The sequence below is a fragment of the Photinus pyralis genome, unplaced genomic scaffold, assembly GCF_008802855.1.
Source record: "Photinus pyralis isolate 1611_PpyrPB1 unplaced genomic scaffold, Ppyr1.3 Ppyr1.4_LG1, whole genome shotgun sequence".
NCBI classification, from domain to species: Eukaryota; Metazoa; Arthropoda; class Insecta; order Coleoptera; family Lampyridae; genus Photinus; species Photinus pyralis.
Window position 1 is genome coordinate 7721011 of NW_022170249.1, and position 27917 is coordinate 7748927.

A 27917-nucleotide genomic window follows, 5' to 3' on the forward strand; every position below is an offset into this window, starting at 1 on the left:
GTGTTGAAATCTTGCCAATATTTTATGCTAAAATTAGTTGGAATTATTGTACGATGATGCTTCCATGCTAAGTATTTATTTCACTTTACTGAATAAATTTCATTTAAATATTAGAGAAAGTTAGTTGTTCGTGATGCATGCTTTTCATTTTATTGAAAATTCACCACTGACCAAAAATCTCAACTTTTGTCCATCAAAACAGTATCGCCTTCACCGGCACTGTAAATACCCGGGTAGTTAATTAAATTATCTGCGGCCAGTTTCAACAATATTCCATTTTGAATGAAACATGTTCAAGTTCATTTAATATGTGATTCCCTCAGAGCGAATCTCTTCTCGTGCATTCATGCGTAGAGAATACTTTCTAATTTTGCGTAAAATTATATATAATAGCTTACATTTTATGGCGGAAACTAAGTTTTGGCTGCACTAAAGACTGTCATTCTTTGAATTAATCGTTCTTAGAAAATTTAAAAAAAAAAAAATTTTTTACGTTTTTTCGGATTTGAGCATCTGCAAGATCTCGAAATTTTTTTTTTAATAGAAAACAATGATGTATTATAATAAATTAGCATTCTTTAACATTTTCGTCCTTTATATTAATGTATTTATCATTCTCAATAATTATACAAAGGCATAAAAATGTGCTTATGACATTTTTTCTAATTAAAATAGTTATATGTTATTTATGAGGAGCTAAAGGGATTACTTTTTATGCGGGCGTATGATGCGAGCGAAGCCGAGCAGCAACAATCTGACGAGCATAAGAGTTACTTTAGTTCCGCCATATAATGCTATTTTTCGTCAAACGTCGCGATAACGACCCAAATAATGGTTTTCAATCGGTAAGATATTACCGATCTTAATGGTTAGCTGAGCCGTTCGGCCGTTGTGACATATATAACAATTGCTTAGTTGGCCAGTATTAGTTTTGACGTTTTAATTGGACGAGTTTTTCGTTCAAAAAAAATGAATTGCAAGCAAAATACTCGACAACTTTAGGCAAATCCCGGTTATCAGATGAATGACTTCATACTCCTTTCATTTCGAAGCAGAGAACATCCAGTGTTTTGAAAATTACTTCATTTCTTCATTAGATCTAAGACGAGCAAACAAAAACATTACTCTTCAAAACTCTGGATGTGAAGAACGAAGGTTTATTTCATATGTACTTTCAACATTAATATATATTATTAAATTAATAGCTTCTTTGATCCGACTTATTTTTATTTTGTTTAAATCAAGCAAGATCAACGCACTTGCTAGGGAACCAAGAATCCAATGTAAATAAAGCATCAACTTGCAAGCACACAATGTGACACTGGCATTGAGCGTTTTTATTGCCTAGGCACTAAAATACTTCACTGCCGCTTGTTCGATTTTCTAAAGTCAAACTTATAACTCAGAGTGCTGGTATAATGTCCAATTAGTATGACGTGAAGAAACATTTTTTTTTTATTCATTGCCATGACGATAGAATTATTTTTGAAAATAATTATAAAATATTAAACATTGTATTGAAGCGTACTACCTGAACAACTCGAGAAAAATTTAAGAGCTGTGATTCATTTGTTTTCTGATACCTACTGGTAAATATAAGTACCTACACTTGAAATCAGGAGTATGTGGCCCCACGTTATTGATTTGTGAATCAATTTAGACAAGTTTGTTTTTCGATTTCGCACACTTGATAGATGTTTTAGCGTATGTATAATAAGTACAAGTTTTACGCAGTGTATGCGTAGATTTGCTTAACATATGAAACTTTTCTTTAATATTAGCTTTAACGAAAAATTCTTTCAGTAGATAGTTAGTATGTCTTAAAACTGTCTTACCACCAATCAGATCTATGACATTCACAGTATACAGGGTAGGGGGAAAAACCATACTTTGCATAAAGAGTAAACTAATCTTATTTTAAATTTAAAGAATAGAAGACAATTTTGAAAATCTTGAAAAATTTTCACGTTTTGGAAATTTAAAGATGCAAAGTAGTGAATTTGACCGCTCTATCCTTGATAAATTCATCAAATATATAACCTGCTATCCTTGTAAATTGTAGCTCGCAAGACTATCGCACTCAAAAATATTTTTATAAAAAAAGCATACCGGGTTTGTAACGGGCTAGCTACATTTACAGAGGTTAGAAACCTCTTTTGTAGAAAATAAATTTTATTCTCTACGGCACTGGTAAAAATTTTACTGTTACAATTAATTTTTTGTAATGAAATAATTAATACTACGACTAGCTCAATAATGAATAAATTACCGATGACTCTTATACCTTGCGAGTTTGGTTATTTATCTCCACTTATAATCTCGAAATTAAAACTTGATGCTCTGGTTTGAACACTCAAATAAGAACTCAAATATAAATTGAATTGTTTGAATATCTTGTTGAAAATAATATCGTTCCAACTCTTGTTTCTATACATTTTTTGTAATTTAGAAGATTGACGTACTTCATGTAACAAATGTATTACTCAGATCTTTATATTCATAATTAATTCCATACCCCCTACAAAATTAATAAATTTACACGCCTTTGGATTCTAAATAAAAATTTAACCCACAGAAAGGTATTACTGAAATTAATATTCAATTTCCCTTTAGTTTGGGTTCCCTTATTATTCATAAAAAATACACAAATTGGTTCACGGTATAAATTCCCGTAAAATGACCTCTTCAGAAACGTTAGAATGACTAACTACAAATTTCTAATACAAAATCCCCAAAAACGGTCGATTCCTATTTTGGTACAATATATAAAAAATGTAATCAACTTACGTTTATCAATAAATTAAAATACTCTACTACCATCTACTACCATTGACAGTTGATTTTCTCCTTTGGCGAGTTGGAAAATTGGATGGTGGAACGCCTTTTCTTACAATACAATGCGACTTTTGTATCTAAAATGGTTAACGAATTTGAAATCGGCACAAGCACAACCATGTTTCAGGTTCCTCGCAATTTATTAGTTCTAATTTGGTTTATTTAGTGCAATGGTTACCAATGTTCCACAATATGGAAATGTCCAAAATTGCCCTTCTAAAGGGTTTGCAGTAAACAAAAAATTAATTGCCTATGTTTTTTATCGTTTGCCGTTTTATTTATAATGTTATTAACACATTGCATAAACAAGTGCACAACTTTGATTAATAAACTGGTTTTTTAAACGTATTCTAAAAAATGGCGCAACGAAATATTTGCACCTTGGACCCCAACGCTTTCGTAGTAACAAGTTATTTAAGCGCAAGCACAATATTCTAATAATGCGCCGAAAAGAACATGTTCGCCCATGTAATTAATACGACAGCGCTTGACAGTATTCACGGCTACTACACGAAAAAGTTCCCCTTTTTCTTCTTAAATACGCCACTTTATTACATTTTTGCGGCAAGGTTTTCACTTGGAATCTGATGGAAAACGTTAACTTTCGCAATACAATTTCACGTACGACTTCGCGGCTGACAAATCTCTTCGTATACCTCGATTATACAAACACGTCTTGCAACTTTCCGTTGGAAAACAATTGTTACGCAATCTAAAGTTGATGTGTTTACGTTACGTAGTTTTACCTCGAATGTCTCTCCCACCCAATTTTCAAAGCCTGTTCACCGATTCCCAGATTTTCTGCATAGGTAGATAAAACGGAAACTACCCCTGTAATGCTCCGTCGCGACGGTTTCTTAGGAGTCTTATCTGTTTGAACACTCGCCCTTATCTTAACGTATCTTATTTTCCCGATATTAGTTCTGTCTCATACATACATCAGGGCATTTAACTTCAGACGTTTTGGGACACAAAACAGAAAAGTAAATTGATAAATAAGCATGTGGGTTATTATTTTGTGCCCACGGGTAAAATATCCAAATTGTGAATGCCGTCGTAGACGACTGAAATTTCGTATATTAATATAACGTTTTCTTCTAAACAACCCTTTTAGTAAAATGTTCTTATATTTGCTAAAATAAGAGTACTTTACCCTTATCCAAAGTATGTGTTTCCTGTCCTACCCTGTATACATGCCAACTTGGATTTGATTGGTGGTAGAACAGTGTTAACACATGCACCAACTATCTGCGGAAAGAATTTTTCCTTAAAGCTAATATTAAAGAAAAGTTCCAGATGTTAAGCAAATCTACGCACACACTGTATATTAAAAATAAAATCGGACCAAGTGCTGACTCCTGTGGTACACCAGCAGTGATACTTTGATAATGATGATTGAAATGCTATTGCCTGATAAGATATATTTAGCTAGTTTGTTAACTAAAATGGAGTGATTAACACAGTCAAGCATTAAAGCATTTCTTGTTTTCAAGCGTAACTAAAAGTTATAATTGAATGAGACCATACTACTGATATTGAGCATCTAGAAATAATTCGATTGCGAATTTTAAGGAGTTTTCATTCCGATATTAAAATCTTGTTAGTTAGAAATTTCTTATTCTTTATTTATTATGCTGGCTCGCATCTTTACCAACCACGTTCTCGGGATATTCGCAATTGAACCGTGAACCTACCGACCAGTGCATCAGCTCCATAATTTCCATTTTAGTTTCTCTTTGCTATTATTACACTGAACTCAAGCACTCGAGCTGGTTTCTTATCATTTAGCACTAAAACTGCTTTTCCAAAATCAACGGACAAACTACATTTAACTTTGCACGAACCCTAACTTAACTTCATCTGCAGAGATTATTCTCAATATGACGAAACTGTGTCTTCAAACAAATAGAAAAACCAATTACTTACTCAAAACTCAGTAAATTAAAAAAATTAAAAATTCTCCATAGAACTCCCCAGTCGATAATGACCGAGTAGTAATTAATTGACTACATCAATAGCAAAAGGTACGCAAACAAACGGAAATACGTTAACAATTATAATTCAAAACATTATCCTTTTAAGAGTTAGTTAACGATACGCTTTATAACACACAGAAGTAAAGGAAGGTATCCCCTGGCTGGTTAAATGGCTCGGTCGAATCCAGTTGTTCGGATGCTTATCTAGTCTCCCCAAACATTCATCTGGCTGATGAAAACAAGAATGCTTCAAGATGACCGCTATCTCCCTAATAAGAGAAAAACAGGTACGGTACCTTATTGCGTTGACACGCACGAAAACACCCTAGTAGTCTTAACACCCTCGAGCTGGGCTGGTATCGTTCAATCTACTCGGAGGACACTCGACAATAACTACATAAAATAGCAGTCTTAAAATCCCAAACGCACTTACCTCTAATGACACAAGAGGGCGTAGAAACCAATTAATACTAATAAAGATGCTAAAATTCATTAAATTACATCGGCTCAACCGTCAGATATTTAATGTTTACAAAGAAAATGCACCAAGATAACGAAAAAGTTAGCAAATACCGGACCACTTACAAATCCTCCAAGAAATGTGGAGATAAGCGCTTCAGCTTGCTTCACTACCGAAAATACTGAGCACAACGAAAAAGGTCAATTACGAAAGTCACTAATAAAAATAATTGGTGGAATTAGACCATTAGAATTTACGTCACTTCCCATTTGCCGACGACGAAATGAAAGAACGAAAGAATCTCCTTTGACTTGCGTGCGCTGACACGAAAGAACGCCGGGAGATGGTCTTAGTTAAACTCTAATAAAGCCAGCGAACGTCAAACAAAGCTAAAGTTAAGAATAAATCGTTACAAATTAGCGTACAGAAACGTACACGCTCCTTTCCCGTCGCGAAGCGAACAGCATACCGCGGCGACACAGATTGGCTAGCAAGCTCTCTCTCTCTCTCTCTCTTACTTCTTTTTCCTATTTATTCCAACACCACTTCCACTAAATCATCATAATCCAATTTAATCAATTTAAAACGTAGCGCCAATAAGGAGCGCTTGCGGTGTCTCTTCTCCCATAATAAGAAATCGTGCACCAGTATGGTTTGTTATCAGCGCTACACACATGAGTCTCGAAATCAATTAACTTTCACGATAACGTTCCTCATCGCAAAACGACCAGATGTTCCTTAATTTTAAATATCGCAATTTTCACACCTTATAATTTCTTTGCTAGCTTCACACGCCTAATTTTGCCAATTAATACGAGAAAGGCTCTATACTCGTAGTTCCAATTCATTCTTTCTTTTCGGTTTCACTTTCTTATGGACGGCGCGAGAATGAATTCCAATAATTAAACCCTCACCTGGTAATTAAAAATAATTCCGCCGTATTAATCGCGTGCGGGTTGCATTTCCGATATACTTCATGATGATTGTGCAACTTAACTTCACTAAAATAGTACTTAATCGGGGAGAACACTATCAAAGTCCTATATTTATTACGGTTTAACGAAAAATGTACCTTATCTGAACACGAATCTAAATATTTTCTTTTCTAAAACTGCGTATCTATATGGCTTAAGATAGCTAAGATTAGCGACGACTATAGTGTGATGAGATGACCCTAAATAAATTTATGTAAGATCTTTCGTAATGGATATATAGATAAAACAACGAAAGATTTTACATTTACAAGTGAGCTTAATGTGTGAACAAATTTTGATTCGCATATTAACTGTGGAACGAATTAGATGATTATGTAACTATTTTATTTATGAGTATTAGTTGCAGATAACGTTTTCGTTCGTACATAACTGCGAAATAACAGTAGGTACGCAAGTTACACTTGCTCGTTAAACAAACGTTGAAGTGAGACAAATTAGTTTGCAAAGATTAACAAGGTCTAATCTGCGGAAATTCGGTACCTAAGTACCTACCAAAATGCAATAATACACAACGGAAATAACTTTAAAATTAATGATCACGCTCGGTCTGATTTTAGAACTTCCGTCTTCTATTAACAGTTAAAAGTACACCTTTTAGAAATAAAATTTAATTGGGCGAAGATATTATTAATGGAAAGTTACATAAAAAACTATTTGCCTCCTGTGAGGATTGAACTCACGACCCCTGGTTTACAAGACCAGTGCTCTGCCACTGAGCTAAAGAGGCTGATGTTTTTAGCTTCTATGTAGGTGTATAAAAACTCCAAATTAATTAAATGGAAATTTTCAAATTATTGGCAGAAATGTTATATAACAAGGCCACAAGGGACAATGCATTGAAATTGATTAAAACTATTCATCTTTAACAAACAGCCATGTATGGTGAATGTACCTTAATATCATTGATTAAATCTATATTCATGGCTAATATTTATATTATGATCGTAATAATGTTAAAATTTGAAGACTTGTAGTACATTTTGCTTATTCACACATAACGAACGCTTGGTACATAAGTCCTCGGTAGTATAGTGGTCAGTATCCCCGCCTGTCACGCGGGAGACCGGGGTTCGATTCCCCGCCGGGGAGGATGTTTTTTACCGTAATAAAAGTTGTATTAACATTTATACAATGGTATTACTTTGAATATGTTTTCAAACAAGTTGTAGATCAGCTTATGCATGATTAAAGCGCAGTTTTGGTAGTACAGATTAGTATTTTATTAGCAAAGTTTTAAGATTATCGATCTCACGAGTAATCTAACTCAAAATAAACTAGAGCCTGCACATCTACGCTAGTCGCTACTATTATTAGCAGAAAGCTTTTAGTGAAAATTTCTCTAGCTATTGTAATTGCTGAAATCTCATCCAAATAGCCAGCCATAACGAATATAATAGCGTATTTTTTTCCAAAATGCGCTAAATATGTTTAAGTAGGTACTTACCACGCTAAGTTTAGAAATATTTGAGCTGCACTTTCGGGCACCTTGTTTGGAACTGAAAACCTTACCGCTTATAGACTAGTACACAGAAAGATTTTTTTTATCGGCCTAAAAATTCAACTCGAAAACATACAATACTGTCGTAGTGAACGACTAAATCCTAAGGTCACTCAGAATTAAGTTACGTCCTGGTGTTTGTTTTTTCTAGAACTATACTACCTATAATATAGCACAGCTGACTTGTCCGCCATATTATGGAGTCCCCTGACTGACGTTCCATGTCCTGCATGTATTGTGTTATTATATTGATTTGTTCAACGTTTATTAATGAATAAGATAACATCTTACACCTAAAATTTTTTTGTGCACAGATTTGGATTGACAGTGAGCTCCAAAATGGCTGGCAAATGGCCGACGAGCCTGCTACCACAATCAAGTATACCTACAGCTGTAGTTGACTTCCTTCTTATCTTCAATGCCTACTGCTTGAATTCGATCAGCGCATGCAGTTTCCGACAATTTGAGAAATTAAATGCGTTTCAACGCAAGGGGTTGTTTTTCAAATTAAATTGGTTCTGGTCAACAAAAATTTTGAAATCTTTTTGTCAAAATTCACGTTGCCGTCCAGTTGAGTACTGAGAACCTAAATTGTAGACAATGCGTTTTCACGTATATTTAAATAAGTATCTAATGAACCTTCACAAATTCCCAGTTGGATTTAGACCTTACCTTACAGATTGTGATGTACGCCAGTCGACAGCTCCCGCGCTAACAAAAGCGGGACAAACACGTACTGAGAACACCGGCATAGTAATAAGTACAAACCTAGGATTTCCTACGTTGTTAAGACCAGGTCGCGCTCACTCGTACCCAAGCTTAGTATCGGAAAGGTGGAACGCAACTAACACATTTATTGAATTTGAAAAGCAAAAGATTATTGAACAATTTATCAAAAGTGCAGAATGAATCAAAATGTCGAAAGAGTTCCTACAAATTTAGACAGAATGTATTTAGAGCCAAAGACGTGTCGTGCGTTCCTCTAGAACTCATGGGACAAAAGAACCGAGCCGAAGAAAATTCCGAATCATTGTTCACAGAGGGGAGATATATGGGGAAAATCTGAAGAAAAGGATGTAACTGTGGAGAACGCTAAACACACATTTTATATCACATCTACGATATACAAAAGTTAACAATCCGAGGAAGTTTGAATTTGAATAAGTAATTTAAATCTGACGTTAATCTAAATACAACACTTGATATGCTTAAAAGTAACCAACACAAATCGATTTAAAAGCAACTCAACTCCTTTCCCGTTTGTGAAAAATAACGTTCCGAAGTCTCTTATATAAAGTACATGAAATATGTCGGAAATTAGTCGGACTTTTTCCAGTCCAGAAGGTATCTTAAGGTCCAGGATACGGTAACCTTAAACTAAAGTTGGATTTCGAGATGAAATGCCGCTAATACTTTTATCGACTTCTACCTCTGCACAGGCGGAACAGTTAATGTCGTTCAAAAAAGACAAATTCATACCTACCCAAAGAATTTGCTAAACAATCTAAATGAGCAACTGACAACTGACGAATCTCAAATAAATCAAAATAGCAATTAGCGTAGGCGGTACAACTGAATATTGAGGTAAACGCTGCACTTTGTGACAAAAGCATGAAACTCGGTACACATGTTTATTAGGTCCAGATAAAACTTTTGACCCGCAGCACCCACCGAAATTTTCGTGTGGGTTCAAAATTTGAACACTTTTGTTCAAAAGGGTGTTCAAGATTTTAAACCTGTAAAAATTGACGAATTTCGGCATTCTAGGGGTCGTTTTTGAATTATTTAGGGTCGCTGGTGCCAATGGTGGCATGAAAAAAGTTGTATATCTGACCCTTAGGTCCCAAATTTGGAGTATTTTCAAAATAATGGTTGAATTTTGAATTTGATAGTTTTAACCCTGCGTGATGTTTCGGATGTCGATTGCAGCTAATTTTGACGTGCACTACATGCTAGAAATATTATATTGAAGTTAAAACAGTCTCTGGTGTGTAAATAGGCCGTTAATCGTTCAATAATTTATTCAAAATTTGGAAATTCCATACTTGAAGGATTTTGCCGTTCTTGGTGTCGTTTCCATATAATTTGTGGTTGCTGATTTTGTATTCAGAAAACAGTTGCGACTCATAGTTAGGCCCTTTTCATACTATTTTACCTATTAAGAGAGAATGTTCGGTGCAGTCATACCTTTGTTGTCCCGGATTGCAGCAACTATTGAATGACAAAGAAAGACGAAAGAGACGGGCATTTCATTTAAGATTCAGAAGTGGACATGTTCTCTGACGGGATATGCCGCCTATGCTTCCATTAATTCCCTCCCGTCATCGTTTGTTGGGAAATCTGTACTTCCAATCAGTCTTGACCTCACTCCACGACAAGTAACATCACGCAGCGAGCAAGTTCCATCCGACTCGTGCTCCTTGAAATGAGGATATTGCAACGATACCGTGAAACGCGATCGATCGCGACCAGGATCGCGACGCAGTGCCTGGGCGTGCCCCAGGGCCGTAGTCAGAGGCTCCGAGTGAGGGGGGTGTATGCAATAAAAAATGCCGACTTCAATAAAAATTCAAAATAATACACCGTACAACATTAAACGACGGCATTTTAACGCTGCCCATTGTGACCCTATTTTTTCCAAATGTATACTGTCTGCTATATCTTTTTCTGATTACTTAGAACCAATAAGGCAGTTAGCCAATTATCCGCCATAGAGGAACGCAAATGATTTTTAATTAAACTATATAATAAATACCAAAGTATTAATAATAATATTATTTTATTATTTGTCATTATACAGAGTGCTCTTTTTTCGCGGCTGTCATGGATATGGATTCTATTTTATTTCTATTTGCACGAAAACCGAGTCGAAGTGGGACGTTTAGAAGACTTTTACAGAGGAATTTGATAAATATGGCCAGAATGGCATAGAACTATTTTTTTGCGTTAGAGTTGCTAAATTTCATCTTATGAACTTAAATCAGAGTTATTTTTCTCTGACGTGCCATAGCTTTTAATTTACTACTTTGATTTTACCAAAATACTTTATTATTCAATTTTCACGACAGTGCTTTAGAAATTGCAGCCAAACTCATTTGCGGATTTGCTTTGGTAGTTTACATTTATAATCAAGATAATTAATAAAAATGTCGTTTTAAATGTAGTAAAGCGTTCTTTTGGCAAGATTTTATTATATATTATTATTAAGTTAAAAGTAGTAGTAATCTATCCAAAACCGATTTTTGTCTAAAAGACACTCTCGTGACAATTGAATAATTAAGTGTTATATTTAAAATGTAATATAGAAATCCATAGTAAATTCTTTATTAAAAAAATCTAAAAATTCAATGTGACTCCTACGTTCAAAACCAATTCAAAAAATAATGTCATAGTCTAAACCGCCCATTTTTCAAGTATAATAAATAAATAAGTTATTTTTAATTATTGAAACTAAAAGAGATATCCCACAAGTGGTTTCAATGATTGATTCGCATTTTAAATTTAACTTTACCCCAATTAGACCATTAGTTTTCAACATAAGAGATCCCATCGTCAGGCGCTAAAAATGACCACCCTGTATACTTATCTACCATCTATCCCTATCGCAACTTTTAAACCCATGCAAACATAACGGCTAGAAAAATTTGCGGAACATTTTTAAGCGACCTTTAACCATGAAAGGTAATGGATCTACATCCTCGTAATATCAATGAGAGTAATAACCAATATTTCTTCATTTTGCGTGGAAGGGGCGGCTACAAAACGGTTTTCCGGCTTACCGGCGTATTTTACGCAATTTTTTCCAATATTAATTTAATTAATTTCATTTGAATAGCGATTTGCCGAGTGCCGACTAACTGAAGTTTTGCCGACTATGGTCACGCGTTAGGGGGGGGTGTGACACCCCCGTTCATAATCCGGCCCTGGGCGTGCCCTGAAGTCGCCGAGGCAGCCCCCAAAGTACATCAGACGGCGGGCGATACGATTAGGCCGCGAGTCACACTTCACAGGCGTTTTAGGCCCTGCGCGTCGCTGTAGGAAATCTGCGCGCATATTGAGAGACCGTTACCACCATAACCTGACCAGCCGGAAGCTGGTTCTGGTTCCCTATGCATACACGCTAGAGACCGGTTATCTGGTACAACAACTCAACGAAGGGAAGAGGATTAAAGCTGCTTTCATTCATATCAAAACAAAGTGGCACAAAGCCTGTGTATCGAAGTTCCAAGGGGTCTTCTACCAGTGCTATTGATGTACCTGAAGAGGCACTCGAAGACTGGCGGTCAGAACCAGCTCCTGGCTGGTCAGGTCATGGTAGTAACGGTCTCTTAATATGCGCTTAGAGTTCCTACAGCGATGCACAGGGCCTAAAACGCCTGTGACTCGCGGCCTAATCGTATCGCCCACCGTCTGATGGACTTTGGGGGATGCCTCGGCGACTTCTGAGAACGCCTAGGCACTGCGTCGCGATCGATGGCGTTTCACGGTATCGTTGTGATATCCTCACTTCAAAGAAAGGGCGTCGGCAGAGGGGGCTGAGAAGGGAAGCTGCCCCGTCTAGAGATTAAAAAAAAGTAGCAAAATGCAAAGCAACCAAAGTCTTTGTCTTGGTTTTCTTGACCGATAATTCCTTTTTACAATTATTGTGGTTGTAGAGGTAAGACAGTAAAACAGTAAAAGTTTATGTGCTCTGCACTATACCTACAGTTAATAATTTTTTTATCCTTCATATGTCAACTTGCCCATCTCTGGGCCATCAGCTGGCGACACTCTTTCTTCAAGAAGCACCAGTCGGACGGAACTTGCTCGCTGCGTGATGTTACTTGTCGTGGAATGAGCTCAAGACTGACTGGAAGTACAGATTTCCCAACAAACGATGACGGGAGGGCATTAATGGAAGCATAGGCGGCATATCCCGTCAGAGAACATGTCCACTTCCGAATCTTAATGAAATGCCCGTTTCTTTCGTCTTTCTTTGTCATTCAATAGTTGTTGCAATCCGGGGCAACAAGGGTATGACTGCGCCGAACATTCCCTCTTAATAGGTAAAATAGTTTGAAAAGGGCCTAACTATGAGTCGCATCTGTTTTCTGAATACAAAATCAGCATCAGCAACCACAAATTATATGGAAACGACACCAAGAACGGCAAAATCCATCAAGTATGGAATTTCCAAATTTTGAATAAATTATTGAACGATTAACGGCCTATTTACACACCAGAAACTGTTTTAACTTCAATATAATATTTCTAGCTAGTAGTGCACGTCCAAATTAGCTGGAATCGACATCCGAAAACCAGCGACCCTAAATCATTCAAAAACGACCCCTAGAATGCCGAAATTCGTCAATTTTTACAGGTTTAAAACCTTGAACGCCCTTTTGAACAAAAGTGTTCAAATTTTGAACCCACACGAAAATTTCGGTGGGTGCTGCGGGTCAAAAGTTTTATTTGGACCTAATGAACACGTGTACCGAGTTTCATGCTTTTGTCACAAAATGCAGCGACAAAATTTGTACCGCCTACGCTAAATAGCATTTAAAGCGAAACAAGCAAATAACAAAAAAAAATTCAAGGGTTACCTAAATAGCTACCCCTAAGTTACAAGTAGCTGAAGGAAATACAATATACAGCGAAGAATTACAATTACAATAATTAATCACATTACCTTTTGTTATATGCAGTACGCGAAAAATCAATTATTACAGAAAATTAAAACAAATTCAACTGCTTTGATTGAATGCAGAAAACAAAGTGGCGTTAGATTTTACAGTGCACGTGATGAATACAAAAACAGCAAACCTGAATCAAGACACTATTTCCTTCATATACAGATTAAGATTGTTTAAAACTTGCTCATATACAAATTATGACACTGTTGTTAAATGACAGCATTGTACTATCTCCAGCGGTGTCTCTATGTACGTGAACGGTGCTTATTGTTTGAAATTTTGAAATCGGACATCTCAACATAAAATATGTTTTTAAATGTTTTTAGTGATTTTCATGAGAACAAAATTTCAGTCCAGCTATAGCGTCAGAATTTTCGACCTTTTTATATTTAAATGAGCATGCCTCTCAAAAAAACATTTGGAACCTTTGGATTAGGTATTTTTAAAAAAGCCCTTTACCGACCAATTTTTTGCATATTAACTTGATACACCTTGGATTCATAATTTTTTTAAGATGCTATATTGGTACGTCGTGTTCCATGCCAAATTGGTAAAGGAATAAACAAATCTGACAGAAAAAAAAATGCATCGTAACATTGACTTCTCAACAATTCGATTTATTTCAAAACTCCAAACTCCAAAATTCTACCATTTCAATGAAAGTAACATTGAGATAAGACGATCTATGTGATTTTTCGTGCGGAAATTACATATTTCGCCACAGCTTACGATGTGTGCGTAAGTTGCTTAATCTTAAAGTACACCTAGTGTTAATTACCGCTTACTTCATCCCGTTTTTAAATGTATATAAGAATGAAATTTTAATTTACGACGTACATTCCTATAATGTATAGTAAGCGTGAAATAGTATAATTATTGTACGTAACGCTTTAGCGCAGATTACCCTATGTGGCTTTAGCAAAGAAACAGAAAGAGTTGGAAAGATATTTTCATCTGCGTGTCAATGCAATAGCGTGAGACACTAACGGGAAATTTCTTCCGACATTCATTAACATTAAACTGATTGCATTTACGTTTATTATTTTATTACACTAACATTCTCTTGCCTCATTTTCGATATGGTTCATAAAGTGTATTTAAAAACTGTAACCAACCTTCGTTACATTACTATCTACTTCATGCAAATTTTTGGAATATTCGTTTTCAATCACACTGAAAAACCTAGATGAAACTGTTTTCTGATGAAATGTCTTTTACATGTCACAGTCTTTTATATTATAGTTCACCTAGACACACTGCCGACTGGACTATATTCGTCTTCTGTTTGAAAACCTTGTTGGAACTTGGAAACGAACAGTCATGGCACTTGGGGGTTCCGTGGAACATTTATAGTTTCACGTTCTCATTATATCAGTTTCTCCAATGTACTAGTATAAGCCTTTTATATGGGAAACTGATATTATGTATGTACAAAAAGCGCTATCGTAGCTTGACGCGCATTGCCCCACGACTATCGCTGAACGACCTAATTCCCATCACCTTAAATTTTGAAAACTACGCCGATCGAACATTCGAATTACAAATCAACTAACCTTCTTTCAATCGATAAAACCCCTAGAAATCCAATCTGGGAGATATAGCTCAGATCGGCGTGGACCGGTTTCTGTAGTGCGACGAACTTCGATAACTCGTGCACAATCGGTTCCATGTAAATGAATAAAAAAAATTAGTAAAACCCAAAATTAGAATGAACGGCAATAATACTTTACAACAACAAACAACGGCAGTAGTCGGGGGTCAGTACGGATTTCCTCAGGCGCCACCAGAAGATTTACAACCTTGCTTCTGGTCAAGGGTCGGCTGTGGGGTTTTGATAAAATCGTCACTTGCTGCCAGTTGAAGAAACGGGGAAGCCCAGGGATTGGCGGGCGGATACGTCCAAGGAAACAATAAGCCCTTTCTTTCGGTGATCCAAACGCGTTTGGATTGTCAAATCACGTTCTTTCGAAGTGTGATCTTATGATCATGATTGTTAAAATCGTGAACAAACTGAACATAAATGTTTTATGATCACGAATTCCTAACCTATAAATGCAAGGATATTTTTGCTCAAATGTTAGCTTAGTCAATATTTGTAACTGAAGAGGAGCATAATCGTGCAAGTACTTCCACTTGTATTTGAATTATTTTCATAATCCAAACAAAAAATACGTAATTCGAATGGAAATGTGTACTATGTCAACTTAACCCTACTTTGATTTAAATTCGCGCGTTCTTTCGTAAAACGTGATCCTACGAATCACGATCTTGAAATCATGATCGCGAAGTAGTCGCACGAAAGCGCCTAATTAAAACAAAATAAAGGCATGCGTACACGGTAGCCACTTCTCAAGTGGCAACGGAACCCTAAGTTAATTAGCGGTATCTACGTGGAAATGAGATGCAGGGAAAACGGAACAGAACCACCCTTTTTATAGTTCAATATCGAAAGATCTCCCTTTATCATGCTATTACCTCCCCAAAGATGTGGGAATAGAACCCGGATTTTCGAGCCTATCGTCGTGCTCGGGTGATAACCTTCAAAAATTGAGTTCCAGGCTTCCAGACGTCCGACAAATCTGGGACATATCTCAAAATCCATATTAATTAAGCGCACTTATAATAACACTAGCCACAATCTAATCAGACAAGTTTGCAGCCACACAATTAATTAACTACAGTTAAATTATACTCGCTTAATTGGCCGGATTAAAATTCCAAAATTCGGTAGTCCAGTAATGCTCATTGGAACATGGAATTTCAGGTCAATCGCTAAAGGTCTGCAACTACAAGAATAATTAAAATATCACCACGGGAACGGTTACAAAAGGAAAATGAGTTACAGCATCTGGAGTTACTTATTGGCGACGAAAACACGACACTAGAAAGCAATTAGTTTTACCTTATCCTAGTAAAGAACTACATAGGGCCAGAAGCTACATCAGTTTCTCGTAACGAAGTGCCCCAAAATTATATCACGTTTAAGTACCAGGCGTTCATGTACCGGTCACCAAAGTTGGTAGATCTCACAGCGGAAAATGGACGCTTCGTGACAATAGACTCGGCAAAAACAAAGGCAACACCCTGATAATGAACTTATCTGATTCGCTAGTTCATTTCGTCATGACTGTCTGGCGCTTCCAACTTTCATACGCATTTAATTGACCACAGCCGCACTCAGACACCATTGGCCCAAAAATGCAACAGCCACATTTTGAAAAAACTTGCCCTATAATCCTGTATATCTTGTAATGCCTACCCAATTTAAACAATTCGGCCAACCCCCAAAAAAAATCAACTCCCGTGTACCTTGTCCCACATACAGAATTTAGAAGATCCTGATTGAATAAAAATGCGCCAGCGGCTCCCGTCACATATATCTTTTATGTCACTTTGCGAAGTACGAAAATAGTTTTGCTTTCGTAGGCCAGAGTCTAATAAAAAATGATCAAAGTCCTCGTGTGAGATCGAAGGGACTTCAGCGCATTTTTGTGTGGCAGATCAGTGTTTTATTAGCCAATATTGACTCCACCATCAATAAGATCTTTCCGAAAGCTACCACGTTCACTTTGTCGGTACCATTTTCACACTTACCGTGCACTCGCAATTCGCGTTTGAAGTTCTGACTCCACCATCATTAAAATCCTTTGGGGGTTACCACATTCCCTTTGTCGATACACAGTTCCGACGTCCCGTTCATTCGTAATTCACATTTTGGTAGATTTCGCTAAAATCCCGGCATAAAATCGTATTCAACTTTTGGGTACTTCACATAGCTCGACCTTCTATTAGTGACACGAGAAAGAGAGACCGCGATTCGCGCTGTAAGAAACTTTTGGGCGCCCAAAGTCGACTACCCCTCGAAGCGCGCCGCGCAAAAGGTGGTTTATTTCGCCCCTAGGAAAAAAAAACAAAATTCCGCCACGCAGGAGTTGTGCGCGTTGACAAGATCTTCCCGACGACACCAATTTGAAAACAATCGGAGAAAAACTGTAGAAGAAGATAGATAAAAACTGAAAAATCTCCAGGTTAGTATAATACGCTCGGGGATGGCGTCCAGATGTCGTCGACTCCAAATCTTGTAGCCCCATCCCTAACGTTCTTAATTACACGGCCCCGATAGTTACATGTACACTCCTTGTCTTTTTACAAGCGTTTTTCTACGGGCGCGCATTTACTGCCAGCCAGCCAGCCAGCCAGCCAGCCAGCCAGCCAAAGTGAGATTAAAAGCTACTTTTTACAAAAAAAAATTTTTGCAAAAATGCGCTAAAAAATTTTTTCCAAAAATGCGCTAAAAAATAAATATTTACATTTGTTCAATTTACGATAGTACTCGTAGATCCATTCAACTTAGTATAAACGGTTATTTGTAAGCCGTACCTCTGCCTCTTTTTAGCGCATTTCCACAAAAATAAAAAACAAATGCGCTATTGTGGCCACTTTGTCCGTCCGTCCGCCGTCCGTCCGTCCGTCCGTCCGTCCGTCCGTCCGCTAACTTTGCGACGCTACTAGTTTTTTATCTTAAGAGCTATTGTTCTACTTTTTTCGCTATTTGGTTCGTTATGGTGTCGAGTCTGTACCAAGGAAGGAATTTTTTCTGTACCGCTTACAAAAAAAGTTACTGTAAAAAAAACAAAAAACCGTTTTTTACATGTTCCATAATTTTACACTTTTGCCGTTTATTAACGATCCTAGAGATCGTTTATAATTTTGCATTGCTATCTCTCGCCTGCCGGTTGATCTCTCCGTCTGTTCCTTTGTCTGTCTGTCCATCTATCTGTCCGTGTGAACGATAACTTTGTTTAGAAATGTTCGATCGCTTTTACATCTCCGTTAGTTATGAACTGAATTGCATGAAATTCAATATGGGCATAGCTTTAGCCATATAATACGCAATGCCAAAAGTTGAATCGAATCGATTCAAAATTCACAGTGCCCTTTTCGCATCTCGACCATTTGTAAACCGAATTGCAAACTTTTTTACTTATAAAAGTATTTGAATGAAATTTGATACATATGCACTTGGGATAAAGGAAAATCAAACGCAATTTCAAAATTTGGTTTTGCGCATGCGCAGTGCCAACTTTTTTATTTATGGAAGAATTTAAACGAAATTTGATACATAGGCACTTGGGATAAAGGAAAATCAAACGCCAATTTCAAAATTTGGTTTTGCGCATGCGCAGTGCCAACTTTTTTATTTATGGAAGAATTTAAACGAAATTTGATACATAGGCACTTGGGATAAAGGAAAATCAAACGCCAATTTCAAAATTTGGTTTTGCGCATGCGCAGTGCCAAGTTTTTTATTTATGGAAGAATTTAAACGAAATTTGGTACATAGGCACTTGGGATAAAGGAAAATCAAACGCCAATTTCAAAATTTGGTTTTGCGCATGCGCAGTGCCAACTTTTTTATCTATGGAACTATTTAAGTGAAATGTGATACTTAGGCGCTTGGAACAAAGGAAAATCTAACATTAGTTTTAAAATTTAGGTTTGCGCATGCGCAGTTCCAACTTTCTTATTTACAAAAGCATTGAAATGAAATTCTTCTCATAAACTGAAATTGAAGTAGCACGTCAACAATGGATTGCCCATGTGCAACGCTATCTTTCATATTTGTGGCCGGATTTTTACGATTTTAACAGAAGTTGCATCTTACAAATGGGAAATGAATGCAAGTGGAAATGCGCTTTATGTAAATCGTTTACGATTACTTTTTAACTTGTTTTCACTTTCATTGTTCGAGATTGGGGATCTGCTGAAATAAGTCACGATGAGTGGATGGTTTTCTAAAACCCACGTTATTTTGCAAGTTCTTGTGGCATTTCAAGCTTAGGAGATAGGTATAAGAAAATATTCGACAAACGTTAATGGGTGAATCTTTTCATTAAGGTCTACATCCCTTGCTCCCTTGTTAGTTGTTATGATATCGGAAATAAAAAAGTTATTCTGTAACCAGAACTACCATGTCAAAGGGAATGAATACAATATGAATAAATAATAAATAATCCACTAATACACTTGAGTATCAAGGCAACACATTTGGCCGAATTTTCGAACCAAGCCAGCGTGTACAACACATGTGTTAAAAAATGCACTTTTTTGTCGTTTTCCCAACAAAATAAATTCATAAACAACGATTTTGATATATTTTGGACATACAAATTATACAGGGTGGCTATAGGAACTGAGCAATGGCGATGGATAAACGGCCAGACGGGCGGGAAAATGTTAAGATAAGTTCTATATGGCTCGGTATAATATATTGGTTGACCCATCTTCGCTCACGGTTCAGTGCGCATTCGAATAACACAAAGTAAAATCCACCCTGCGATAATTTATAGGTGGTTGATCCAACTTAATTTAACATTAATATAGGCAACCAAAATATCTTCGTTTAAAAGTTCATAAATTCAGCGAAAAAGGCATACAGTACATCCTGAAATAGTAAACAAAACAAATGTACAGGTACAGCATGTATCTCTAAGGTTTACGCAAACCGACGCGGACATGCGGACGCGGGAGCGGTACCGGATGCGGGAAATATTTCTACAGCGGGATATGCGAGTACGCACACCGATGCGGCGGTTCGCACGCATATACCACTATAGAAATATTTCCCGCATCCGTACCGCTCCTGCTCCCGCGTCCGCATGTCCGGGTCGGTTTGCGCGGACCTTAAAGTAATTCCAAAACTTGGTCAAAACTATAGATACAATTAAAATTTGAAGTTCGGTTGAATGGAAGGTAGGTAAACTTTAAATCCAACAAAAATGGAGCCAGCAATGGTAGCCACATACTGGATGGTAACAAAAACTCTCCAATCTGATTGTACCTTTTTTAATCTACACAAATCCAAGAAATACAGCAAAGAAAAGTTGTATATTACCAGTGTACTCGCTTCCGCATCGCGTTGGGTCTGTGGCTACACCCTGTATAAAGCGTTTTCGGCTGCTGTAGTATAAATTATAATTCTATAACAGTATTGCAAGAGTGTTTCTGTGTTTACCGATATATTCCTCCGATATTACCGGCTATACCTACCTGTTACCTTTAACTCAAAGCTGCTATTGTAGTTATTTAGTGAGTAATAAAACAGAATGTATAACATCTGCACATGCAGCATTCACACAGAACAATTCACTTTTATGGAATTAGGTATTTATACCTATAGCAATTCCCGCATGTTATCATAATACGATGTCATACTGCATGGACCAAGCATAAACTTTTTTAGGTACTTAACTACTTACTCACCTTGCATTGTTTATATTTTCACGCAGAATATCCATCCGCTAGTAAAGATCCGGAAGTGTGCAGTTGATTGAGCACCTGATTAAAAAAAGAACGTTATTGTTGTAAAACAAAGCATGTGCTACCTATAGACTTATAAATACCTACGAATTTATTTAAACTGTAATGAAAAAGTTAGTGCACGACTATTGGAAGTCCTGTTAGTACATCCCGTTTCTAATGGTATAAGACCTGATGAAGACAATACCAATTCCTTATAATACAACATATTTTGGGTGTACAACTGTTTGTTCAACTAAACTTTTTTATGAATCTGAATGACCTTTTCGGATTCACAAATTAGCAGTAAGTAGCAATTTTTCCCATTCTTGTTTGATCGCAAACAAAACGATTGGTGATGCATCAATGCATGGTACGAGATAAACAGTTTTGTTAATGACCACGTTATGTAATTAGCCTTCTTTCTCAACCTATTGTTTGAGTGTCATTCGCTCCTGTTATTACTTTACAAAAAACAAACGCGTTTTTGCCTATGTATTTAATTTGTAGCAGTTGTAACCTGTGAGAAAGCAGAACTTCAAGATAAAACAAAGAACGCTTTTGAAAATATCCGTACAAAAATCTTGTTTCCTACAAGTTAACAAAATTAGACGACTGCATGAAACACTTTCAGTTTCCAATCGTTGAAAGTTTTAAATACCTACTGTCTGAAGTTTTTTTCATGTTTCTACAATTCTTAATAAATTTATATACAGTAACGTAGCCACTTTGGAAGGAATTTTTAACACATAGTAGGTAAAGAAATGGAACGGTAGTTTAATGATGATGATTATATGCCGCGGTCCCTACGCTAAAGCCCCGCACTAATGGGTGCCATTTGCATCTAGGGCTTTTTATTAAAAGCTCACTGTAATTTATTGATTGACAATAAGGTGAAATTGCAACCAGAAAACTGTGTCATAAACAATATAAAAATAAAGTTACTTACGCCGTCGACTAGCTCAATCGGTTCACTATTCGCCTCACCTGTCTTTAATCCCCTCTAATTCTAATTCTCTAATTTTACCTAAGTTTCAACAACTTTATGAATTATAATCTCTCATTTACAGTTTAATAATAGGTCAAAAATGTCCATTACCTCATCATAAATCATATAACAAATTTTTAAAACGAACTTTTCCTGGTTGATTCTTCCTGCATGTGGCAACCTGGAGTTATTACAGCTACGAAGGTAGTTCGACACTCTGGGGAAGCTATCATGTGATTTCTGTGATGCATTATGAAAAACCCGACAGCATGAATAAAGCCAGTAGCAGTTCTTGGATTGAGACATTTTTTATGATTATCGGTTAAATTGCACACTTCGATTGTTGAATTTCCGTATGGTCAGTACAAATTTTGGGGACGTTTAAGGGGCTTGTTCTTGAAATGTTTAGTTTATATTTTGGAAATTCCTTTCGTAAACTTTTTCACTCTAACGACTTTTAACTTTAGCGGCACAAAATGAACGTAAATATCTTATTTTGCCGACAGTTTTCTTTATCGCAATTTCACGTTATAGGGGATATTAAAGTAGCTTCCTTTATAATTTGTGGCACTGAGTAGAGCGTGGTAAAATGTTTGTGGAATGTGTGCTGAATGATGAGCGTTGATTATAAATCTGGGCAGTGTCTTATCTAACTGATTTACGCTTACGAGTTTTTAACCTTCTACGCGGTGATGTGAAAATATTACTTAACGTAATGTTGTATTACGTTAAAATTTAACGAATTGGATTCAGTTATAACAATAATTAATATTGATCACACACAATCCATAACATAACGGGAGCTCAATTCTTCATTTCGCATAGATGTTAGAACTAACCCGAAACACAATTCCATTTGCTTAAATAACAAAGGCCAATATTTCTAGAATGTTCACTGAGTGCTCGTGATCGCTTCAGAACGTTCTAGGACAAACACTGCATATTTCCCGGAAAAAATGCATCACACCCACCTCAGTTTGTTATTGCCGATGTCTCATGGCGCTCGATGTCTATTGGGATTTCTAAAATTTTCGTTGCATGATGTTTTGTTGACTGGCAAATTATGACAAAAAAACTAAAAGGACACATTATAATAAGAAAGCTATAAGCAATATAAGAACAAATCTTACCTTCAGTAATACAATATGCGGACGTCGGAAGTGAGCTCAATTCCAACGTACTCTCCGGAAAAGCTAGAACAAATCAAAATTCAGAGATTACAAGAATTACACATCATATACTGCAGCTGGAAAGTTAATTACATAGAATTACATAGGTATCTACTTCAAGAGGCATATTGGTAAACCATTTACATATAACGATAAAAGTTTACGGAAGTTGTCGTTGTTTCGGTTCTTCAGAACAATGAAGGTACCGCAACAATTTGCAATAGATCGATTCGAGTTCAGCAGTATTCCTAAAAGAATGCCACCTGTACCACGTGGAAAACAAAATGGCCGTACTCACCTCATCAATGAAAAACCGCATCAAGCCTCCGGCACTCGGAGCAAATTGCCGAAAACCCGTCCAACTAAATCGGAATCCGCAAAAACATGTGTTCAATCGCCAAAGTCATGGTAATTGAATGGTGCAAGTAGAACCACATAGTGGGGCTTCATTCGACCTTAAAGCGTGCTTGCTCGCTGTAGAATAAATCAATTCCCGAAAAGAAAGTAAGAGTATAAAATGTGACTGAGACCAGAGGCCTGCGCGAAAATCCCACCAACCGATGGTCCCAATAAATGTAACGACATTTAAAATTTAACTCTGCCAGGTAATACCAAACAATAATGTTATGGTGACTATAAAGCAATGGGAATATTTGAGTAAGGTGAAAATAAACTGTTACACGTTATAATTGAGAGATTATATAGGTATCGGTTTTTCATGTTACCGTTAACCCTATCTATTTTCGGTGGAAGCAAATGTATATTTATATAGAAATGCGTTTGAGTAGCACCTGAAAATCCGGCCCCCAAAAGTTGAGTAAAATATTCAGGGTAATTTTGTACTCGTACATTGATTTTGAGTTTTAAAGGATGATAGATGAAACACTTTCATTAGTAACAATAAAACTATCGATTTTTTTAAATTTTGGAACTGAGAAATAGGTAGGTATATTTTTCTTATGAAATGAACCTCTGACTAGCGCTCCTTAATCATTATAAACCTAAAATAAAATTTGTGATAACCAAGGCAAGGAATAATATGCACTTCAACATGTAGAAATATGCGCATATATATGCACAAAAATAGTGATAATTATGCACCAAATATGCATGATGTTCTTTTAAAATGCACAATTCTTCCACAAATTTTGGTATTTAAAACAACAGGTTGCAACAACTTCATACCATATTTTTCCAAAAAAATGCACAAAATATAACCAAAAACTAATTAATTTCAACTTACACTAAATAACTCTTAATCTTTATTTTTTAAGGAACTAAACCAATGTATAATTAAATGTTTTTCGCAAAAGTTTCTTGCTTTGCAATTTTATGATAGGCCAGAGACAAAAATTCTTTAGAAATAACTACACAGGGATCAAAAATGCTTGAATATGCTCTTGATAATATTTTATGCACAAGGGCACTGAAATATGCAAAATATGCAAAAATTAATTGGGTTATTTGAACTCTATTCAAGTTGATCAGCCCAGATCCAAAAGCACACAAATGGCATATTATTAATTTAAAACATGCATTTGCATAAAATCACTGCCTTGGTGATAACTAAAGACGAAAGAAGCTATTTAATTTCAAAAAAGTTTATATGAGCATGTGTTAAATAGTGTACAAGGAGAGTCTAACAATGGATCCGAATAAACACACAATTAATTTATTGACAATGACAAAATTTATTCTTATCTGAAACACATTAAATGGAAATAAAAACAACATTTCTGAAATAAAGAGAAGCTTACAAAGCTTGATTTCACATACCCCGTGCGCCGACGGTCGATAATTAAAAATAAGAAAACCTTAAAATTACTTAGTTTGTTTATTTTTTTAATAATCCTAAAATCTGGCCATTAAGCGGTTTGCGATTAACTGGCGCACTTAACTCTACACAAACGCAGACAGCTTTAGGAAACTGTTCGTTCACACAAAAATCTTGATGATAAACACACTTTAAACTTCTCACAGAAATATTATGAAAAAAAACGAACTGCGTCTTCAATCAATCAACTCGAGCGGTCAGCCCGAATAACAACGTAAAGACACGTACACTCTTTTCCAACAGTCGCAAACCAGCTAGCTCCTTTCTTCATTGTAGTATATAACGAAACACTACCTCTACCAAACAAAAAACTCCTTCTTCCACTAATTGGAAAATAATGCGCCAATTACAATAAGCCTAGAAAATAGACGCTGCGAAGGAACACGTCCCCATTTGCGCCGATAATAATGCGCAAAACGTTGTCCACGTGCATCTCTTATTATCAGCACCAAAACACGTGAGTTAACTAAATTACGTCAGAAATCACTCCTTATCGCAAAACAACCAGATAAAAGCCTTTCATAATGCACGCAAATTGACCCGATGTTTCTACATTTTATTTATTATTAATAAATAAATAGATTTAAATAAACAATACACAATTACTAAAAGTCTAAAAGAAAAAATAAATCCTACAACAATACAAATTAACAATAACCATACAAATTTAGGTACGCCGGCCCGTGTGTTCAATTGATGCTGCACTGCGGTACTAAGGGTCTCTGGTTCGAATCCGGATTCGGGCATGCATATTTGTAAATGTACAGCGGGTTGGGTTGGTAGAGCAGCCTTGGCTGAAACCCCGCCCACTCACAAGTTCACAACATTAGGTACATAAGAAATAAGTGTGTGTTTTTGTTTGAATAAATATCAATAAATTCGTTTAATGTTTTTAAGTCATAAAGTTGTGCATTATTAATTTTTTTCTCTATTTCAGGTGGAAGATCGCCTGGGCCATACTATTATTATCAGTAATTAGGAGGGTAGGTATTTTTTTAATTTCATACAGAATATTAGTCATTACTTTATCAGACGTTGGCCGAAATCATTGCTCAAGTCTGGTAGTTTGTGTATTTTTTTAATATGCACTTCGCGGCTTATTGTTGATACAAATATGAAAACAATGTCTTATGGTGGGTTTATAGTTCAGTATAATTTTATATCACTGAGAATCAGCGAATAGAAACAAAGGTATGGTTTCGTTGGTTAGCGACGCACAATAAACCTTTGTTTCTATTGGCTATTTATTAATGATCTAATGACAGTGAACTAACGATCGTGATTGTATAAACCCACCATTATACTGATTTGTTAACTCATAATAGCAGAATCAAAATAAAACCGTTTTTACTACAAAATAAATCACAAAAAAGACAAGCTAATAGTAAAATAATGGGATTAAAAAATAAGAATGGAAAAACGTAAATAATAAAGATGGAAGCAATCTAAACAATTATTAATAAGCGAGGGTTATACGCGAGAAAATCACCAAGGCGCGTACACATACATACAAACAATAATCAAGAATAAAAAATATTGAAATACGCCTGGTATTGACAACCTTAGCAGCCCCTAAGGTCCCGGGTGACATCCAACATCAACAACCAGCATTAGTTTTGCAAAATGTATAAATGCTAAATAATATATAAAACTAAAAAAATTCTGCGTCGGCCGGGAATCGAACCCGAGCCGCCCTCCTAGCAGCTACAACGATTAGGATTAGACGAACGACGACGACGGCTAGCATCTTAATAGATATGGATGTATGTAATTTAATTTTTAAAAAAGACGTGGAATGCACAAGAGATGCCAGAAGAGTGGAGGAAAATTGAAAAGTGAAAATACAAAAGAGAAAGGATCAACTAGTCACTAGTGGCTTACAGTATTTCCTTGGCGAAATAAAAAAAAACATTATGCGATAGTTAAAAATATGGTTAAGGATCATAAATATGATACCTAAGGAGTTCAACGCAAAATTAAACAAATGACAGAAAAACCATATGGATATGGATGTTGAAGATAAACCATTCAATGATTTTAAACAGGCCTTTCACAGGAAAAGTAAAATTCATCCAAATGTTAATTTGTGAAATGTGTGCTTTATGAATTGGTGAAATTTAATTTGAATTTTTGAACATCAGAAAGGAAATACTCACGATCCTATCCAAAGACATGCAATCCTTCCTGGTGCATCTTATGGTTATCGAAAGGAACGCAGTTTTGTGGACTTTTTTAAGGGTAGCTTCCAAACCAAACATTTGCAACCCCCAGTTGATTTGCAAAAAAAATTGTTTTGGTGCCTTCAATCCCCCGATTTTTGTTTTGGCACAACTGAAATGTAACACCCCGTATATGCTGCGAATATTGACAAATTAAGGACGACTTGGGTATTGAACAAAAGAATATGGAATGGAAAGCATGCAAAGATATAAGAAGGAGAAAAAATCATGAAAGCGAGGGATAACTAAATGGCGAAGGTGTAAGAAAGTGTAGCATGTTGAGAATTCATTGATTTGAATCATGCTGGGTGGTCAGGACTAGAAGTCAAAATGAAAACTATAATCGAATAATCGATACCAAGTAAAAGAAGAGCACAATTATATATGAGAGTTGAGAAAGGTACTTATGCTGAATTTAGGTACAACGGATTGAATAGGCAGAAGTTGTCAGTTTAACTGACAAAATTCAGAAATTCGATCATGTTATCTAATATCAGTCGGATCAAAGATCGAGTTTGTGAATACTTGTTGGCTTAATGCGCTACAAGAAATAATGCCTGTCTGAAAATTATATGTAATTTCTACTTTGCTTACCGTTGTGGCGTTTTTTTTACAGTTCATGTCCTTCGTTTCAGGTTAGCAATACGCAATCATCATCAGAAAGTACCACAGAAATCGAATATAGTATAAGTAGCAGTACAAGTATTGGAATAGGAGCAAATAAAATAGTAACAGAATCGTCTGGTGCTGGTGAACGGACGTTACGGCCGACAAATCACTCGAGGGAAGCTTTAGCACATTCGGCCAGCGAACACGAATCGGTGAGTTCATTTAATAATCATGTGACATTATGTAAACTAATGAATGTAATCATGCACATGCTACTAAAGACGAAAGAGATGTACTCGTACATTTCTTACACTTTTATTAATCTCTTGTAAGTATATATTTGGATTTATTAAATAGAAAAGG

At 36.1% G+C, this 27917-nt stretch overlaps 1 protein-coding gene and 2 non-coding genes across 3 annotated transcripts in view; 2 read left to right on the forward strand and 1 right to left on the reverse strand.

Moving 5' to 3' along the window:
• Window positions 1-27917, forward strand: part of LOC116159110 — a 58045-nt gene that overhangs the window by 11000 nt on the left and 19128 nt on the right. Inside the window, exons 2-3 of the mRNA XM_031472017.1 lie at window positions 25664-25709; window positions 27581-27766. Of these exons, the coding sequence (XP_031327877.1) occupies window positions 25664-25709; window positions 27581-27766 (232 nt within the window). The remainder of the gene's footprint in view (window positions 1-25663; window positions 25710-27580; window positions 27767-27917) is intronic.
• Window positions 6922-6993, reverse strand: Trnat-ugu. Its single transcript has one exon. It is a non-coding gene; the product is annotated as a tRNA-Thr (tRNA).
• Trnad-guc lies at window positions 7284-7355 on the forward strand. The gene has a single exon. It is a non-coding gene; the product is annotated as a tRNA-Asp (tRNA).